Genomic DNA, 14,561 nt, shown 5'->3' with positions numbered 1-14,561 from the left:
CGGGGCTGTAAGGGTTGGGTTTCATTTTCTTCGAAATTTTTTTTTTTACAGTACATGGTTAAACTAGAGAATGCCAGGACACAGGCTTAGCCTAGCCAGACCCACGGCCAGCCAAGTGAGGGTAGGCGTGGTTAACTCGGCCTGTTTTCTGCAACCGCATGAGAGCGAGAGGGCGGAGCAAGCAGACACTGGAAAAGAGGCCGAGGCAAGGTCAGGGAATGGCCGAAGATTGAGCTGTGAATTGGTCTCAAGAGTGAATGGCTAGAACGGGCCGAACCCACAATTGGGCCTCATAAGAAGTCATGTTCACTGCGTCGCTGTTGAATATCTATGATACTCGGATGAGCGCATTTCAAATTGAGAATCACCTCTGAGCCATTGCTATCTATGAACTTCCACATGACAAATTACACATGCCTGAATATATAACAGCAAGCAAAAATTTACACTTCACGGGTACCAGCAACAGCCAATTTCTACAGGCAAATATTAGATAAACATTAGCAGCTCGGGTTTAGGGGTGAATGGAAGCATTCCTTCATTGAAGACTTCATATAGTGAAGCGATCAAATGACCCGCATTCACATCCTCTTTCCAAGCCTGGGCTAAGACACTCAAAGCCTTTGAAGGCCAACTGTCGCCTTCTCTTCCCGGAATGCTCTCCATAGACAATTGCCTTGACATGGGTGGGATCCCACCAATGCTTGGACCTCCCATAGCTGTTGAAAACCCACTTAACATGCCTTGCCTGTCCATCTGCATTGGTGGGTTCATAGTCATCGGCACCGACGCATTTTCTGTGGCCACTTTTTTTGGTGGAGGCTGCTGCCGTAAGTTGTCCAAGCTTGCTTTCCGTTTATCTGAAAGCAGAAGTGGAGATTAGAAAGCGGTAGCGCCAAAGATCGAAGAAGCATTTACTAATTTTTTCCGAGATTCAAGGCATTGAAGAAGAGTTTACGAAAATTTTCTGAGATTCAGGACGGTTACAAAAATTGTAAAGGGACACTAGAAACAGTCCACACCAATCTCCCAATAGATCTGCCTCCAAATTGTAGTAATACTTTTCAGTACATTGTCTAAAAGACCAAGAGCCAGTTGATGCCAGTTTTCCTACCATGTTTATCAGACAATGAAAGTGTGTTGTATTTCCAAGTATGCCAAGTAAAAATATCTGAATGGAACGAGCGTAGCAATCGCACTACATAAGGTTTCAAGGAAACATACTCGAAGTCGCAAGAGCAATCTTGTTGATCTTCCGCACAGAACGAGTGGGGGGAGAGAACAAAGTTGGGAATTTCTTCATCCGATTGTACATGCATAGACCAGAAGCAGACTGGAAGGGGGGAACAATGTTAATAATATAATCATTCAGCCAATATATACAACAAACAATATCACTCACCACCAGTGCACCGTACACGCGCCAAGCTTCATGCCTCTTTAGCTCATTCTTTTGATTTTCAAGCTGCATCTCTGGCTTAAGAAGTTGTAAATATGGCTCGATATTTGGTAGAATAAGGAGCCGCACCTATCAAAGTGAAAACATGTGAATGAGTAGTTCTAACACGACGATATAGTCAATAGTTTATATAAAAATAAAGATTAACCTAGTAAAAAGGTGAGTAAGCATTCGTCAGAAGTGCCAACAAACAATACAGGAACACCATATCTCAGGCAAATTTCAATAACAAGCAATCTTTTTTGTAACAACAGAAGAAACCCACGAAAGAACCTGCAGGATCTTGATTGAAAGCTAGTATGCAGAATGTCAAAAAATCAACCTAATATGCAGTGTTCCTGCTCCTATGAAGTATATGCAAGTAAAATCATACCACGCTAGGTCCAAGAGCAGCTAATCCTTGAATGGCACCATAATGTTGGGGCAATGTCTTATTTGGGTCCAAGAAAGCATGAAGAAGGGTCCTTGCAACACGAGACTGCAGATTGTGATAAGCATGCCCAAATCTGCAAGAATATCAACACAGCTAAACAATCTCATAACAAGGAGGACTCACATGACCTGGTCTGCAACCCCTACTTTTCTTCTTATTGTTAATATGAAACCTCAAGGATCCTAATTATTGTGCATGCCATTTAAACATGCAACCATGTATCGAGCATTGAAACACCAAGAGTCTTGGTTCAACATAGAATACTTTGAAGTTATCCCCATTGCATTAAAACAGGTTTTTGCCTGAGCATCAGTGATTTTGAACTTGTTCGAAGTAAAATGCAATTGACTTTTGGATAGCAGGAGAAAGGGAGACCAATTGTACCTTTTACATATTGAAGCAACTAAACTGGCTGAGAAGTTTCTGAGATCCCAATGGTTGTCAGACAGCTTAATTCCCAGCCTTTTCGTAACAAGGCAGGTAATAACAGATGGCATCAATTGATGCAGCTGGATAAAGCAGTATTTAGATAGTTAAAGTAAATTCCTGAAAATTACATATTATTAGAGCATTTCTGTATTTACAAAGATTTTCTCCAGCGATGCGAAAAAAAAGCAGATAAAAATGTCTTCTGGTTCAATGGGAGGGCGCAGAGGAATAGGTAGGTTGCATTCATCACTTCAAATCCCATACTGGGGTTAGGAGTCATGATTTAATGCACGTACATATCTTAAGAAGCAGTTACCGATGGTTCATGTTTTTTGATTGATCTACCAGTTGAATCTTCATTAAAAGCCAAACAGAATCTAGGTGGGGCGAAGAACTGACAAATTAACTTACATAAGGCTCTATGTGAATGTGAGGATTCTGAAGAATGCTCCGGATAACGCGCATTAAAGCAAAAAGGAGCGGGATCTTAGTTAAATTATGTGGAATCTGCATGATGAAAGATAATTAACTTAAACCTCAGCATCAGTACTCACCAAGCTTAAGTTAATAATGCCAGAGAAACTGAAAGTACCTCATCCGAAATAAAATGCGTGATATACGGAACTAAAGGATGGAGCCCTGAATCAGTGGCCAAGCTTAATAGTGCTTGCTTAAACATAATAGAATCGGACTTACTGAGAGTAAGTTCTTTAATTTTGTCAAAGTACAGCTGCAAAGATAGAAAACCACATTTGTTTAGAGATAATTGCTCTCGACCGAAAAAGAGGAAAAACAAAGGCTATAGATTTTTACCTGAAGCTCCCTGGATATCACATGTTTAACAGGTAATTTAACGTCAATAGGGATACCATCTTCCTTAAATTCGTACTTCTTGCCATCGGAGCCTGTGTTAAGTGCTGCAGAAGAAAAACTCAAGAAGACAAGGCAGAAATCCAATGAGAACAATCATATACTGATGTGATGATCAGTAATAAACATATTGAGTAAGAGGATCAACAGAATGAATTAATGTGAATCGAGTAACAAATATATCATAAGCAAAATCCAATCACAGTGAAATCACAAGATCCACCAGTTCCACATAAACAAATACGAGACCATCACATTGACATTCTGTTATAAACTAAGCTGCAGAATTTCACAATTTCAGTTAGATACCTTCAGCAGAAGGGTTTTCGGGAATTGCAGGTTGAACCCCTTCAATCGCAAGCCAGTGAGCGGTAACTGCTGCTTCTAGAGGAGCCTTGGGCAAAGGTGCATCAATGACCTTCATCATATCCCAAAAAAATAAAAATAAAAATAAAAAGATGAGGGGCAAGGCACAGATGCTAAAAACTAGCAATAGAATCATCGTTAATGACATCTTACATCTTTGAATTCCACATCCTTTTCATCGATGTAGAACAGATCCTTATGCCCAGCAGCTCTTTTAAATCGCAAAGGGTCTCCAGAGGTGAAGCCATATATTGGCTACACAAAAAACAATCACAATCCAAAGAAGGTTTACATCAGCTTTCCGCCAACAGAAACTGAAGTAATCCACAAGGAAACATATATAAACCTCATCTGGATTAAAGCGCCCAAAACAGCAACAGATAAACTTAATTGAAACAGCAGTTACCTCCACATTTCTTAATTTGAAGGCACTATCCACATCCTCAGATGTCAGCACAGTTCTCCTCGAGTGGCGCATGCATTTGATTGCCTCCTGCATTATGAAGCAGGAAAAATTCAGCTCGGCTCTGCACTTGACACTTTTACACAAAACCTCTTGGAGAAGCCACAGCAAATCCAATCCAATCACCGAATACAATTCCTAATAGTTCCCATACGTAAGTAATTCAAAGTCTCCATCTAAACTTCGTAGTGCAGCTTATTTCACTTCATCCAGCACAATAGACATGGAAGTTATGCGAAACGTTTAAGAATTACCTGCATGATTTCCCGTAGCCGGTACTCCACAGCAGGTGCCACAGCGGCCGCAACATCGGGAGACAATTTGTTAATGCCGATGCTCTGAGCAATAACTTCGATTGCCTCCTTCGGTACAACGCTCATAGTTTGAAAAAATTATTGCCGACGGTTCACCACATAAGCTTCAGCACCAGAGATCTCTCTGAGCTCGATCAGGAACCCTAGATCGCACAGTCAGTAGCGTGACGCTGAGCGAGCAAACGAATCAGGTTTGGCGCGAACTTGTGGAAGAGACGACGAATCGGAGAAGTAACAGACAAGAAGGAGGGAGAGCATCATATCTCTAGGCCGCCATAGCTGAGTCGACGGAGAAATTGTACCATGGAAGGAATAGAAGAGCTCAGCCCAGTGTTAGCTCTTCAACTGATTCGACTCCGATAAATTGACCGGGAAGAAGAAGAAGAAGAAGAAGAAGAAGAGAAAGCGTACTGGTCTCGTCGATTGAAGGGGCTCTCTAATGGAGTACATGGGCCCTTAAGTCAAACATTGTAGGCCCAAAAACTAATGATGGGCCAAACGGATGTTTCAGCCAGATTGGGCCTCACGACGTCATAAAAGTCCATTAACAAAACGCCATTAAGCATACGCTTTGTGAACCAAAGCGATTAATAACCATTGAAACAAATCTTAGCCTAATCTAGCCAACGTCAGTTCGGACCAGATCTGACCTAATATAGCCACGTCTCTAGCTCGAGGGAAAGTTGTATGACAATTTTAATGTCGCCTGGGGCCAGTGATGGACGCAGCCACCATCCCTGAGCGGCTGACACTGCTCTTCGCTGCCCCTAGAGGTCTACTATTTGGAGGCGAGTAGTAGTTCATTCTTGGAGTTGCCTTTTGCTGTGCCTTTAGGCTGTTTGCAAAGAGACTTGGCTAGCTTGTCGAGCCCGTAAGTGCGTGGGTATAGCTCAAGGTCCTTCTGGTTTTGTTTCTAATGTAAATTTTCGTTTCAAAATTCGTATTAGAAGTTGAGGCTACTTAAATTTAATGGAACAGAGGACCCTCCGTCCCGATTTTGTCAATGGAAAGTCTGATTGAGTTATTGATTAATAACCTACCATCCATGTATTTTGCATTCGGTGTTTTGAAATCCATCATTGATTGGAAACACTTTCTGGTGACTCGGTGGTTTGGACGCAATTTGGCAATAAACAAGTATATTCATAAGATAACCAAAGAACGAGACGTGTCAGATTACACTCTTGTATACAGTTTCTCAGTTCGTCCATGAATTACACACCAGAATAAAGGCCACAAGCCAAAAAAGATGAGCGCGAAACACAGATCGAATCCATCACACAACATAAAGAGGGAAAACGAGCCAAAAGCGATAAATATGTTCGGATTAGTTTTTTTTTTTTTTTTACAAGTATTTGACCAAAAGATATATGACCACAACCAGAATCACAATACCAATCACCGCCAAAATCATGCACATGCAGGTGCAGCCTCCCTTGGTGCGCTTGTTCAGAATTGCAAGGTTCTTTTGCACCCGCTGTTCGTGACATAAGAAGAGCAAATATAAGTGTGTTGCAGAAATATCTAACAAGGACAAATGGGAAAAGAACACGAATTTCCATCACAAAGACACTGAAAATTATCAGAGGAAGAAACCATAAATACTATAGCAAAGAGAAGAAAATTCACGCTGCAAGAGGCACGTAATGTAACGAACAAAGGAGCCACTTACTAAGAAGAAATGATGAATCATTACATTTGTATCGGCCAAAAAGCACCAACTTATGCACCCTCTCTAGCTAATGATGGATATGGAGGATGCTCAGATGTTCACAAGTATTTAGTGTTTGCCATTGTAGTCAAGGAGTATCATTTGGTATTATAAAGACACAAACAGTCATCCCCAAAATGAAGGTATCAGATATATTCTTATAGTCTTGGCATTCTGATCTCTCTAGTTTTTCAAATAACCGAGTTTTCTCTTTGATAATCAAATCAAAAGTTAACATCCCGCTTCAGTATGCATGATGAATCAAGGTTTTCATCACAGTGCAATTAATTTTCTTCCCTCCTCATATTATAAAAATAACTCCTGCATGTCAGAGGTTCCATCCCATCATCAAACCAATTGAAATTTAAAGCTTGATTGCAGACCCTCCGAACTACTAATTGATGTATATAGCTCAATGACTTGTCAACATCAGATTCTCCTAACGGATTATCTTACTACCAATTCTTACATGGATGTGGATAATGCAAAATGCAAAACACAAAACATGATATTCCATGCCGGATAACTTTTATATGTATGGAAGTTTACCCTTAGACGGGAGTCCGTAACTTCAACATGTTGGTCCAAGTTATCCTGCAAAGCCAAACATAATTTACCTTAGAAGACCAGAAAATGACAAGGAGTAATTTTCTTAATTATAAATGAGCAATTGCAACTGCAACAACAAGATTCAACAGAAATGCATACAATCAGTCGAGTGTGCAAGTCTAGCTCCTCGTTCACTGCTAATGCTATATGTTTTGTGCTTATCACCGTTTCCTCCAGTTTCTCAAGACCTTCATCTTGCTCTGCTTAAAAGGTACATCGCGGGTAAGTATAAACAAATCCTTCTAACATGGCTGACAAAAAACTCCATATGAGAAAGACAAGAAAATTCGTTATGGATATAGTATCTTGCCTCTCATTACTTGCCGCTGTAGAACAACAATTCCCTGATTGTCCAGACCAGCTGTTCTGCTCATAACATCCGGTTGCTTTGTTTCTGGTCCGAGCAAGCTATCCCTGTTGGCAAAGTTTGACATGTTCAAGGTGGAAGCCATCTGGTTCACCTTCGTTCTTAAATTTGCAAGCATGTCCTTCCGACGATTCATCTCTTTCTCTGATCTGCATAAACAAGAAGAAGCACAAAGTCCATGTAGATTATAGCAGAGCAGGATGTGGAGTTCCCTATGCTTGACTAGAGCAGTATGAGGAAGTGCACTTACGTAGATTGCTTGCCAGGAAGCTTTGTCAGAAGAGACTGCAAGCTGTCGAGCCGTGTCCCTAGTATAGTGATTTTTCTCCGAATAGCAGAAGCATGGCGTTGGCTATCTGGCCCAGTGGTAGGCAACATACTCCGCTCGGATATCATGCCACCGATTTCATCGGCTAACTTTGTTGCATCATTAAATTCCTTCATCCATGAGTCCCCAGAAGAAGCCATTTTCCTACAACAGAAAACAGAGTTAGCCGAAACCCGTCAAGTTGTAAATTTTTCTTGAATGCATGGTAAGATAACTCTCAAGCTTGCCCATCAAGCTCAATTAGAACAACCATCATCAATACACGTCGCTAGTTCAGGTTGCAACAGATAGCATGTACGATATATTCCTAAAACCCCAGTACTTCAGGTCGCTGCGTACCATTACTTCTTGTAGAAACATGAGCTTACGAACACAGAGCAAACCAAGTCCTAACATTCCTTTCCTATCATTATGATCAACGGAAAACCATAGTTTCCTAATCCTAATTAATCACAATACACCTCAATAATCCATGAAAAGAAAGATTCCGGTCACACCTATGACTAAACAAAAAGATCAGGTGGAGGCTCGCAGACATCAAAGGAAAGCTAGCAGGAGATGTCAAAGGCAGCTTCATGGCACATAATCGCAGAACTCGTAAAGCGCTCCATGCAATTTATCAAACCACGACTCAATCTTTCAGTTCAATGATCAATCTACGCGGCAGACTCGTAAAGCGATCAGAATTGAACATTCAGTCAAACCCACAGAATCACGCATTCCAGCTAAAGACTACACTGAAATTGCAAGAACTAGGTTTTGATCGAGCGAATCCATTGATCCGATAAACCCCAAAAGCCCAATTGAATCACACACAAAACCGAGACTCACATCACGCAATCGGAGCTGATTCCTCTCCGGATCAACGAATCTTCTCGATCCAGCCAACAGTGGAGATCAGAATTGGGGATTGATGCGGAGAACGGAAGAGGAAATTCACCTCCTTTTGTCGCCCGTGTTGGTGGGACTCAAAGCTCAGGGGCGGAAAGGGAGAGATGGATTCTATTGCGACTAAACGGTGTCGTTCCACAATAAGGCGCGACGCGACATGAGAGGCGCCACCCACGTCAATCGGCAGAGCTTTTTCTTGTCCGGCCGTCCCGTCGTCGTCTACGTCTACGGCACGCCCTTTATGGAAAGGGAACCCCAATTGCTGAGGATTAAATTGGCCTTAACGTCGTCGTTTTATCGACAGGTCACGCTTGACGCCCACTTCCTAATCCCCACCGTCCAAAATCGTTTGCTGAGAGCCCATGAATTGATTGAATTTTCGAGTTAGAGTTGAGTCGGGCCCCATCGAGACCAATGCATCCCTAACTAGTGTAGTTCGTGTTGAATTGATTCGAGGATAAATAAACAGGAATCTATCATTCTACTTAAGAAATCGGAGTTCGATGCAGGATTTTATCAATTTGAAGCTACATCAATCGGTCGCGGACGTGATTTTCCATACCAAATGCATATGAAATTATAAAAATTACTCACACTTATACTATATATATATGAGCAATGCACCTTGCCTTAAGTTCAATCAATTGAATTTGATTTCTAGCAAAAAAAAAATTCAAATTGAATTTGATTATTGAAATTATCTTTTTATATTTCAAGACATTTTATTTCAATAATTTTAGTCGACTCCCATTTGAACCTTCATTCATAATAACATAAGATCGAGAGGCACCTTCCTCTCCACTTCGAAAGAAATAAGGCTATTATCTGCAATGTAAGTTCCTCATGAGTCAAGAATGGACTCGATGGGATGAATCTACTAAAATCGAGAATGGACTCAATTGAATGGACTCGATTTGTTCCACCTAGTACGTTTTCTGTATCATTGTACTCTTTTAATTTCAATCGAGGGTACATCTGCTACCGCATTACATTCCTTTCTCATCATTTTATATTCTTATTACTATGAAATTAATACCTTGTTGCTGTCATTCTCTCGCAAAATACATCATATGGAATCCATGGAAGAACCGGAACATGTCGTACGGAAAGTTACAGTACATGCCGTATATCTTGTAAAACATGCGGATCTTTTGGCTTGTGCAGATTCTCTGTTCCTATTCCGGGTGGACAGAGGAAGCCTCGTTCTCAACGAAACGTACCTCAAGAACGAGAACCCACACAAGTACCCAATGATGTGCAAGCTTCCAAAAGCTTTTAAGCCTCTCGATCAATTCACATGGCGGCCAGGCAGGCTCCATCGCCAAAACCCCAACAAATTATCACGCAACGCAATCTAATCCTAATTTCATGTCCTTTTTTCCGGATAAAAATGATTCCTTTCTCCTTCCTCCGAGCACTTTGACTCCATATCAGCTACTGCCCACAAACATGGCGGCTCCTTCACTTCTCTTGATTGCTCTTTGTTCGCTTCTGATGGTTTCTGCGAGAACCCAGCTCCGACCCAATGAAGAACAACCAGAAGGGTTCATCTCGGTTCTTGTTTCCGACAAGGGTCTTGAGTTCGTCAAGGACCTGCTCGTAAGCGAGGCTTTGAGTTCCATCATCCCCCTGCAACTGCCCCAAATCCGGAAGACCGTCAAGGTCCCAGTTGTTGGGGAGGTCGATGTTCTTCTCTCCAACGTCACGATTGATTCTGTCGGGATAGGTTCTTCCTACGTGAAGACAGGGGAAGAGGGTATTGCCCTTATTGCTTCGGGGGCAACTGCTAATCTGAGCATGAGCTGGGAGTACTCTTACAGCACGTGGCTCGTCCCTGTTACCATCTCAGACAGAGGAACTGCTTCTGTGAAGGTAATACTATTCGCTGTCTGAGCAAAGACGCTGACTTTCTGATGCCTTGTCTATGATTGAACTTGCACTTTCATTCCCTTCCGATTGATTCAAAAACAAGATAAAGAACTGATGCCCCTTTTATGTATATCGATTGAGCTACCCATAAAGGGTATTTCTTTAGTAGAGAGATAGCATTCTTGCTTATTCCGACGATTTTCAGCTAGAGTAAATTTGGGGGCGAGGATGGAATCCTGAATTTGCTGTAGGTGATAGGGAGGATGAAGAGGAACTTGTTGGAATTAAGTGTAATTCAAAATGCCCCAACATAGTTTGAGACACGACTGTATCTAGGAATCTTTTGCAGTATGGCATGAGGACGGTCTCGATGAATGTCCATACTGCATAGTGACATAGTTTACAGTTCTATGTTTCATTCAGTAGCTGTTCCACCTGTTTGAATCACGGTTTAGTTCGGTGGGATGAGTAGGTTAAAGGTATGGAAGTGGGGCTATCCTTGACTCTGATGGACAAAAGTGGGACCCTGAAGCTGTCGCTGCTGGACTGTGGGTGCTACGTGAAAGCCATCTCGATCAAGTTGGATGGTGGATCATCGTGGCTTTATCAAGTGTATGCGTTGTAATCCCTTTGATTCTTATATTAAGGGCATAACTCAGGGGAACTATATATAAATGTTCTATGAATTGATCCTTGCAGGGCTGTGGATGCTTTTGAGAAGCAGATAGTGTCAGCAGTTGAAGAAGCCATTCCTGAGAAAATCGGTGAAGAAATCACAAACCTTGACTCCAAACTGCAAGACCTCCCAAAAGAAATGCCAGTGGGTGAAGCTGCTGCTCTCAACGTCTCTTTTGTGAAGGATCCCATGCTAAGTGAGTCTTCCATCGACTTGGAGATTGATGGGTTATTCATTGCGTCAGATGACCGTAATATTGATGTCCCTGAGAATTATCCGAGACTGTCACTCTCTTCACCGTCCTGCAGAGCAGCAGAGATGATTCAGATTTCACTGCATGAAAATGTCCTGAAATCTGCATCATTCGTTTATTTCGATGTAAGTTCATCCCTTGTAAAAATGACCTTTTCTTCTGAAACTGTAAGCCGGCTAGATAGAAGCGCTGCAGAGTCTTTAAATCAATTTTCCGCGGTCGAACTGATATATCTTATTTTTGTCAGGCAGGCTATATGAACTTGATTGTGGACAAGATACCCGATGAGAAGCTTCTCAACACCGCTGGGTGGAAATACATTGTCCCTCAACTCTACAAACAGTATCCAAATGATGACATGGAACTCAACATATCGGCAAATTCGCCACCAATCATAAAAGTTTCAGATCGAGGCATCGACACTACGATTTACTCCGACATAATAATCAGTGTACTAGATTCTGGTGAAGTCATATCTGTTGCATGCATTTCACTGGTATGTAAATCGAAACTATCACGAGCATAAACTGATTAACAAGGGGAAAACACAGTTTTTGAATGGTCATGATTGTTGTTCTGCAGGTGATTCATGCTTCGGGTTCTGCTCAAATTTTGAGGAATAATTTAGCGGGTACCATTAAACTCGACGAACTTAGTGCCTCTCTGAAGTGGAGCAAGATCGGTAATCTTCATATTCATCTGGTTCAGGTAATTTAGCTTCATAAACGCCTGGCCTTCTATTATTCTGTTACTCGAATATATATTAATCATCAACTGTCATGAAATTTCTGCAGCCGGTGATCTCAGCGGTGATGAGAACCGTTGTCGTGCCTTATATCAACCTGCACCTTATGAGAGGGTTCCCCCTGCCACTTATTCGTGGAGTTACTCTCAGGAACGCGAGAATCCTTTATGGTGAATCAAGAACTCTGATCTGCAGCGACGTGGACTACACGTCACAGTCGATAGCCCGTACTGCTGGTTCCTTTATATGATCTCATGCATTTCTTTGTAGATATAGATTAAGAAACAAAATACCTGCAAATGTATATATGTATATACTTGTATGTGGAACTTTGCATTCAGATGAAGAGCGGTATAGTTCAAAATTTTGCACATTGAAAAATCATGCAAAGGGCTTGCTCAGTCTCCATAAATGTGATCTCGGAAGACACCCTGTGCAACTGTATACACTATACGTATGGTGGTACCGCTGCTACGGATTCAAAGCTTACCTGGTGACATATGTATGTTGATGTACGAGGTAAGAGGGAGAAAGAGATTCCTAAATCCATCGCAAGGAGCAGCCAGAGCACGACTTTGAGAGATCAATTGTATCGTTACGGTTCAGTCATGAACATGATCAATTATATTCAATTGAGGAGGGCAGTAGTTATTTCATAAATTGAAGTAGTTATTTCATGGAGGATGGGCCAATTCCAGCAACCTTATTATTGTTTGCCAACCCAAATAGTGAACTGCGAATTCGCAGGAAGGAGGCGAGCCGTGCATCATTCATATAGTGTGGTCTCATAACACACTAGTTACTGGGCAACCACATCGATCAACACCTAGCTACTATAATCATATTGATATAGTGATTATCATTGATGATTTGTTGTATATAAAAAAAAAAAAACAGTACATGAAGAGTACATACCACATGTTTGGTAAGAAAGAATACAATATATGATTTTGGTTCTAGTTATATTAAGACATGCTTTTTGCAACGTGATCTAAAAGGAGACCATGTATATATGTTTGGTACGAAATAATAGTCGACTGCAAACTCCCGTTTCAAGCTTACGATTCCATTAAATCTTCTCCTTTACCAGTAATCGTGCATTAATTCGAAAAGAGAAAAATATTGGTCTCGATTGGAATCGCAAAGCAAGCCTATCCATTGACTAGGGCTACTCTGAGGATCCTATTAATATATATCTCTCAGCTTTTATTAAGAAATTGATGATGGTGATGAACCGATGATGATAAATGGATCTTTAATATCGAAAGACCCGGAATCTTGTTCTCCATATCTCGTCCATCTGATCCATCTTTTTGGCAAAGAATAACCCCTAAAGTCACTCACCCACACATGCCGTGATCTTCGCCGGTTCACGAGAACCTAGGACGGACCATCTTCTCTCCTCTCTCCCGTCGGTAAAACATATATTTTATTTATATATCTAAGCTATTATTAGCACGCACCTTCTATTTATCTTCTTTACTATAATAATATAACTAACCCTTTTCTGGACTAGGTTTTGCTTGGATGTTACAAAAGCCCTAGCTAGCCCCCGTAGTTATAACTTTCCATGCGCAAAAGTGATCAAAGTATTGAACGAAAACCCAAAAAGTTATAATTTCAGACGGTTTCTGATTGACCACGCGAGGTGCGGCAACTATACACTAAGATTTATATGTAGCATGTTTGCTAGAAATTCATTGAAATCATTTTGTAACCAAGTTAAATCAATAGTCGAGCGGGAATGGATAAATATCGCCTCAAAATCTCATCAATAAAAATAACTTTATACGGATCATTACTTTCTTTCTTTCTTTTTATTTTTTCCTTTTTGTGGTTTTAATATATAATTAATATTTTCGTTTTCTCCCTTTGGACGAGACAAAGAGTAAGCCAGGCCCCCACATAAAAGGTAAATTAATTTGGTGGAATGGTCAAAAAATAGAAGTTTTGTGGTAGTTAGATTAGTAACCCATGTCACCGTTGGTTTGACTTCGATGAACCAAGATGACCCACAAAATGAGTTTTTCGTTGAATTGAATGTCGTCTCTTGGGAGGGGAACGACAATCCAACTGGTGTTCACGTGATCACACAGATTGGTTAAAATTAGCAAGAACTTTTCCTGAAATACCTATATATACTCCAAACTCATCATCCAACCTTTTGTATTGAATAAAGTTGAGATCACAAACTAGCTAGCATCAGCTTGTCATCGTCTACGATTGTGAACCTCCATTTCCGAAGTTTCCGATATTACTAAGAAATCTTTATTTCTTAGTTTTCTCCACATGTAAAATTCTGCAGATTTAATTTGCAGCTAATATAGTATAGCACGTTGCTAGACACAATTGGAATACAAAACGGACGGCAGAAACAAACTGCCTAGACACATCCTGGTTTTCAACAGTCGCAAGGGACAAAACAAAATAATCATAATGTGGTTGAGTGGAAAATACGTCCATATATATACATATACGTGTATGTGCGTGTATCTATATATTTTGAAAGACACGGTATCCAAGGCATGCATGCATATATTTGTAAAACCATATAGGAACAGCCTGCCGCTTCTTGTTCAAGCTCCTTTAATGGTTTTGCCGTGGAATTGGAGGGCAAGGTTATAAGCATTCAGCAAATCGAAAACCAGTATGTTGATTAATATGACTCTCCTAGCCAGGCTACATATGTAGGTCATGCATCTTTTCTTTTTCTTTTTATTTTTTTTTAATAATAACCACAGCTTATCATTAGTAAAAAATGACTAAAAAAACCACATA

General features: G+C 40.8%; 3 protein-coding genes across 4 annotated transcripts; 1 reads left to right on the top strand and 2 right to left on the bottom strand.

The window, feature by feature from the left end:
* Nucleotides 1–350: 350 nt before the first annotated feature.
* On the bottom strand, nucleotides 351–4,713 carry LOC116215301 (transcription initiation factor TFIID subunit 6-like). Its single transcript, XM_031550956.1, has 12 exons — nucleotides 4,275–4,713; nucleotides 3,964–4,050; nucleotides 3,711–3,812; nucleotides 3,501–3,609; nucleotides 3,135–3,238; nucleotides 2,914–3,051; nucleotides 2,733–2,828; nucleotides 2,277–2,401; nucleotides 1,833–1,965; nucleotides 1,403–1,528; nucleotides 1,225–1,333; nucleotides 351–860 (listed from the first exon to the last, which is right to left on the bottom strand). The coding sequence occupies exons 1-12, from the start codon at nucleotides 4,398–4,400 to the stop codon at nucleotides 490–492; spliced, it is 1,626 nt and encodes a 541-aa protein (XP_031406816.1). The 5' UTR covers nucleotides 4,401–4,713; the 3' UTR covers nucleotides 351–489.
* Nucleotides 4,714–5,480: 767 nt separating this feature from the next.
* Nucleotides 5,481–8,476, bottom strand: LOC116215391 (syntaxin-52-like). Of its 2 annotated transcripts, none has more exons than XM_031551089.1 (6): nucleotides 8,181–8,476; nucleotides 7,272–7,493; nucleotides 6,965–7,170; nucleotides 6,754–6,854; nucleotides 6,595–6,639; nucleotides 5,481–5,811 (listed from the first exon to the last, which is right to left on the bottom strand). In XM_031551089.1, coding segments are annotated over exons 1-6 (708 nt in total). In that variant the 5' UTR covers nucleotides 8,183–8,476; the 3' UTR covers nucleotides 5,481–5,679. The 2 variants fall into 2 exon arrangements, with proteins under 2 accessions (XP_031406949.1, XP_031406951.1); XM_031551091.1 differs by having other exon boundaries at nucleotides 8,290–8,451.
* A 941-nt stretch (nucleotides 8,477–9,417) lies between these two features.
* LOC116215583 (putative BPI/LBP family protein At1g04970) lies at nucleotides 9,418–12,167 on the top strand. The gene is made up of 6 exons (XM_031551343.1): nucleotides 9,418–10,112; nucleotides 10,582–10,721; nucleotides 10,809–11,163; nucleotides 11,286–11,534; nucleotides 11,621–11,746; nucleotides 11,833–12,167. The coding sequence occupies exons 1-6, from the start codon at nucleotides 9,609–9,611 to the stop codon at nucleotides 12,031–12,033; spliced, it is 1,575 nt and encodes a 524-aa protein (XP_031407203.1). The 5' UTR covers nucleotides 9,418–9,608; the 3' UTR covers nucleotides 12,034–12,167.
* The last annotated feature ends 2,394 nt before the right edge of the window (nucleotides 12,168–14,561 follow it).

The sequence above is a fragment of the Punica granatum genome, chromosome 7 (assembly GCF_007655135.1).
Source record: "Punica granatum isolate Tunisia-2019 chromosome 7, ASM765513v2, whole genome shotgun sequence".
Classification (NCBI taxonomy): Eukaryota; Viridiplantae; Streptophyta; class Magnoliopsida; order Myrtales; family Lythraceae; genus Punica; species Punica granatum.
Note: the sequence above shows the minus strand (reverse complement) of the source record. Positions and strands in the feature narration are given on the sequence as shown.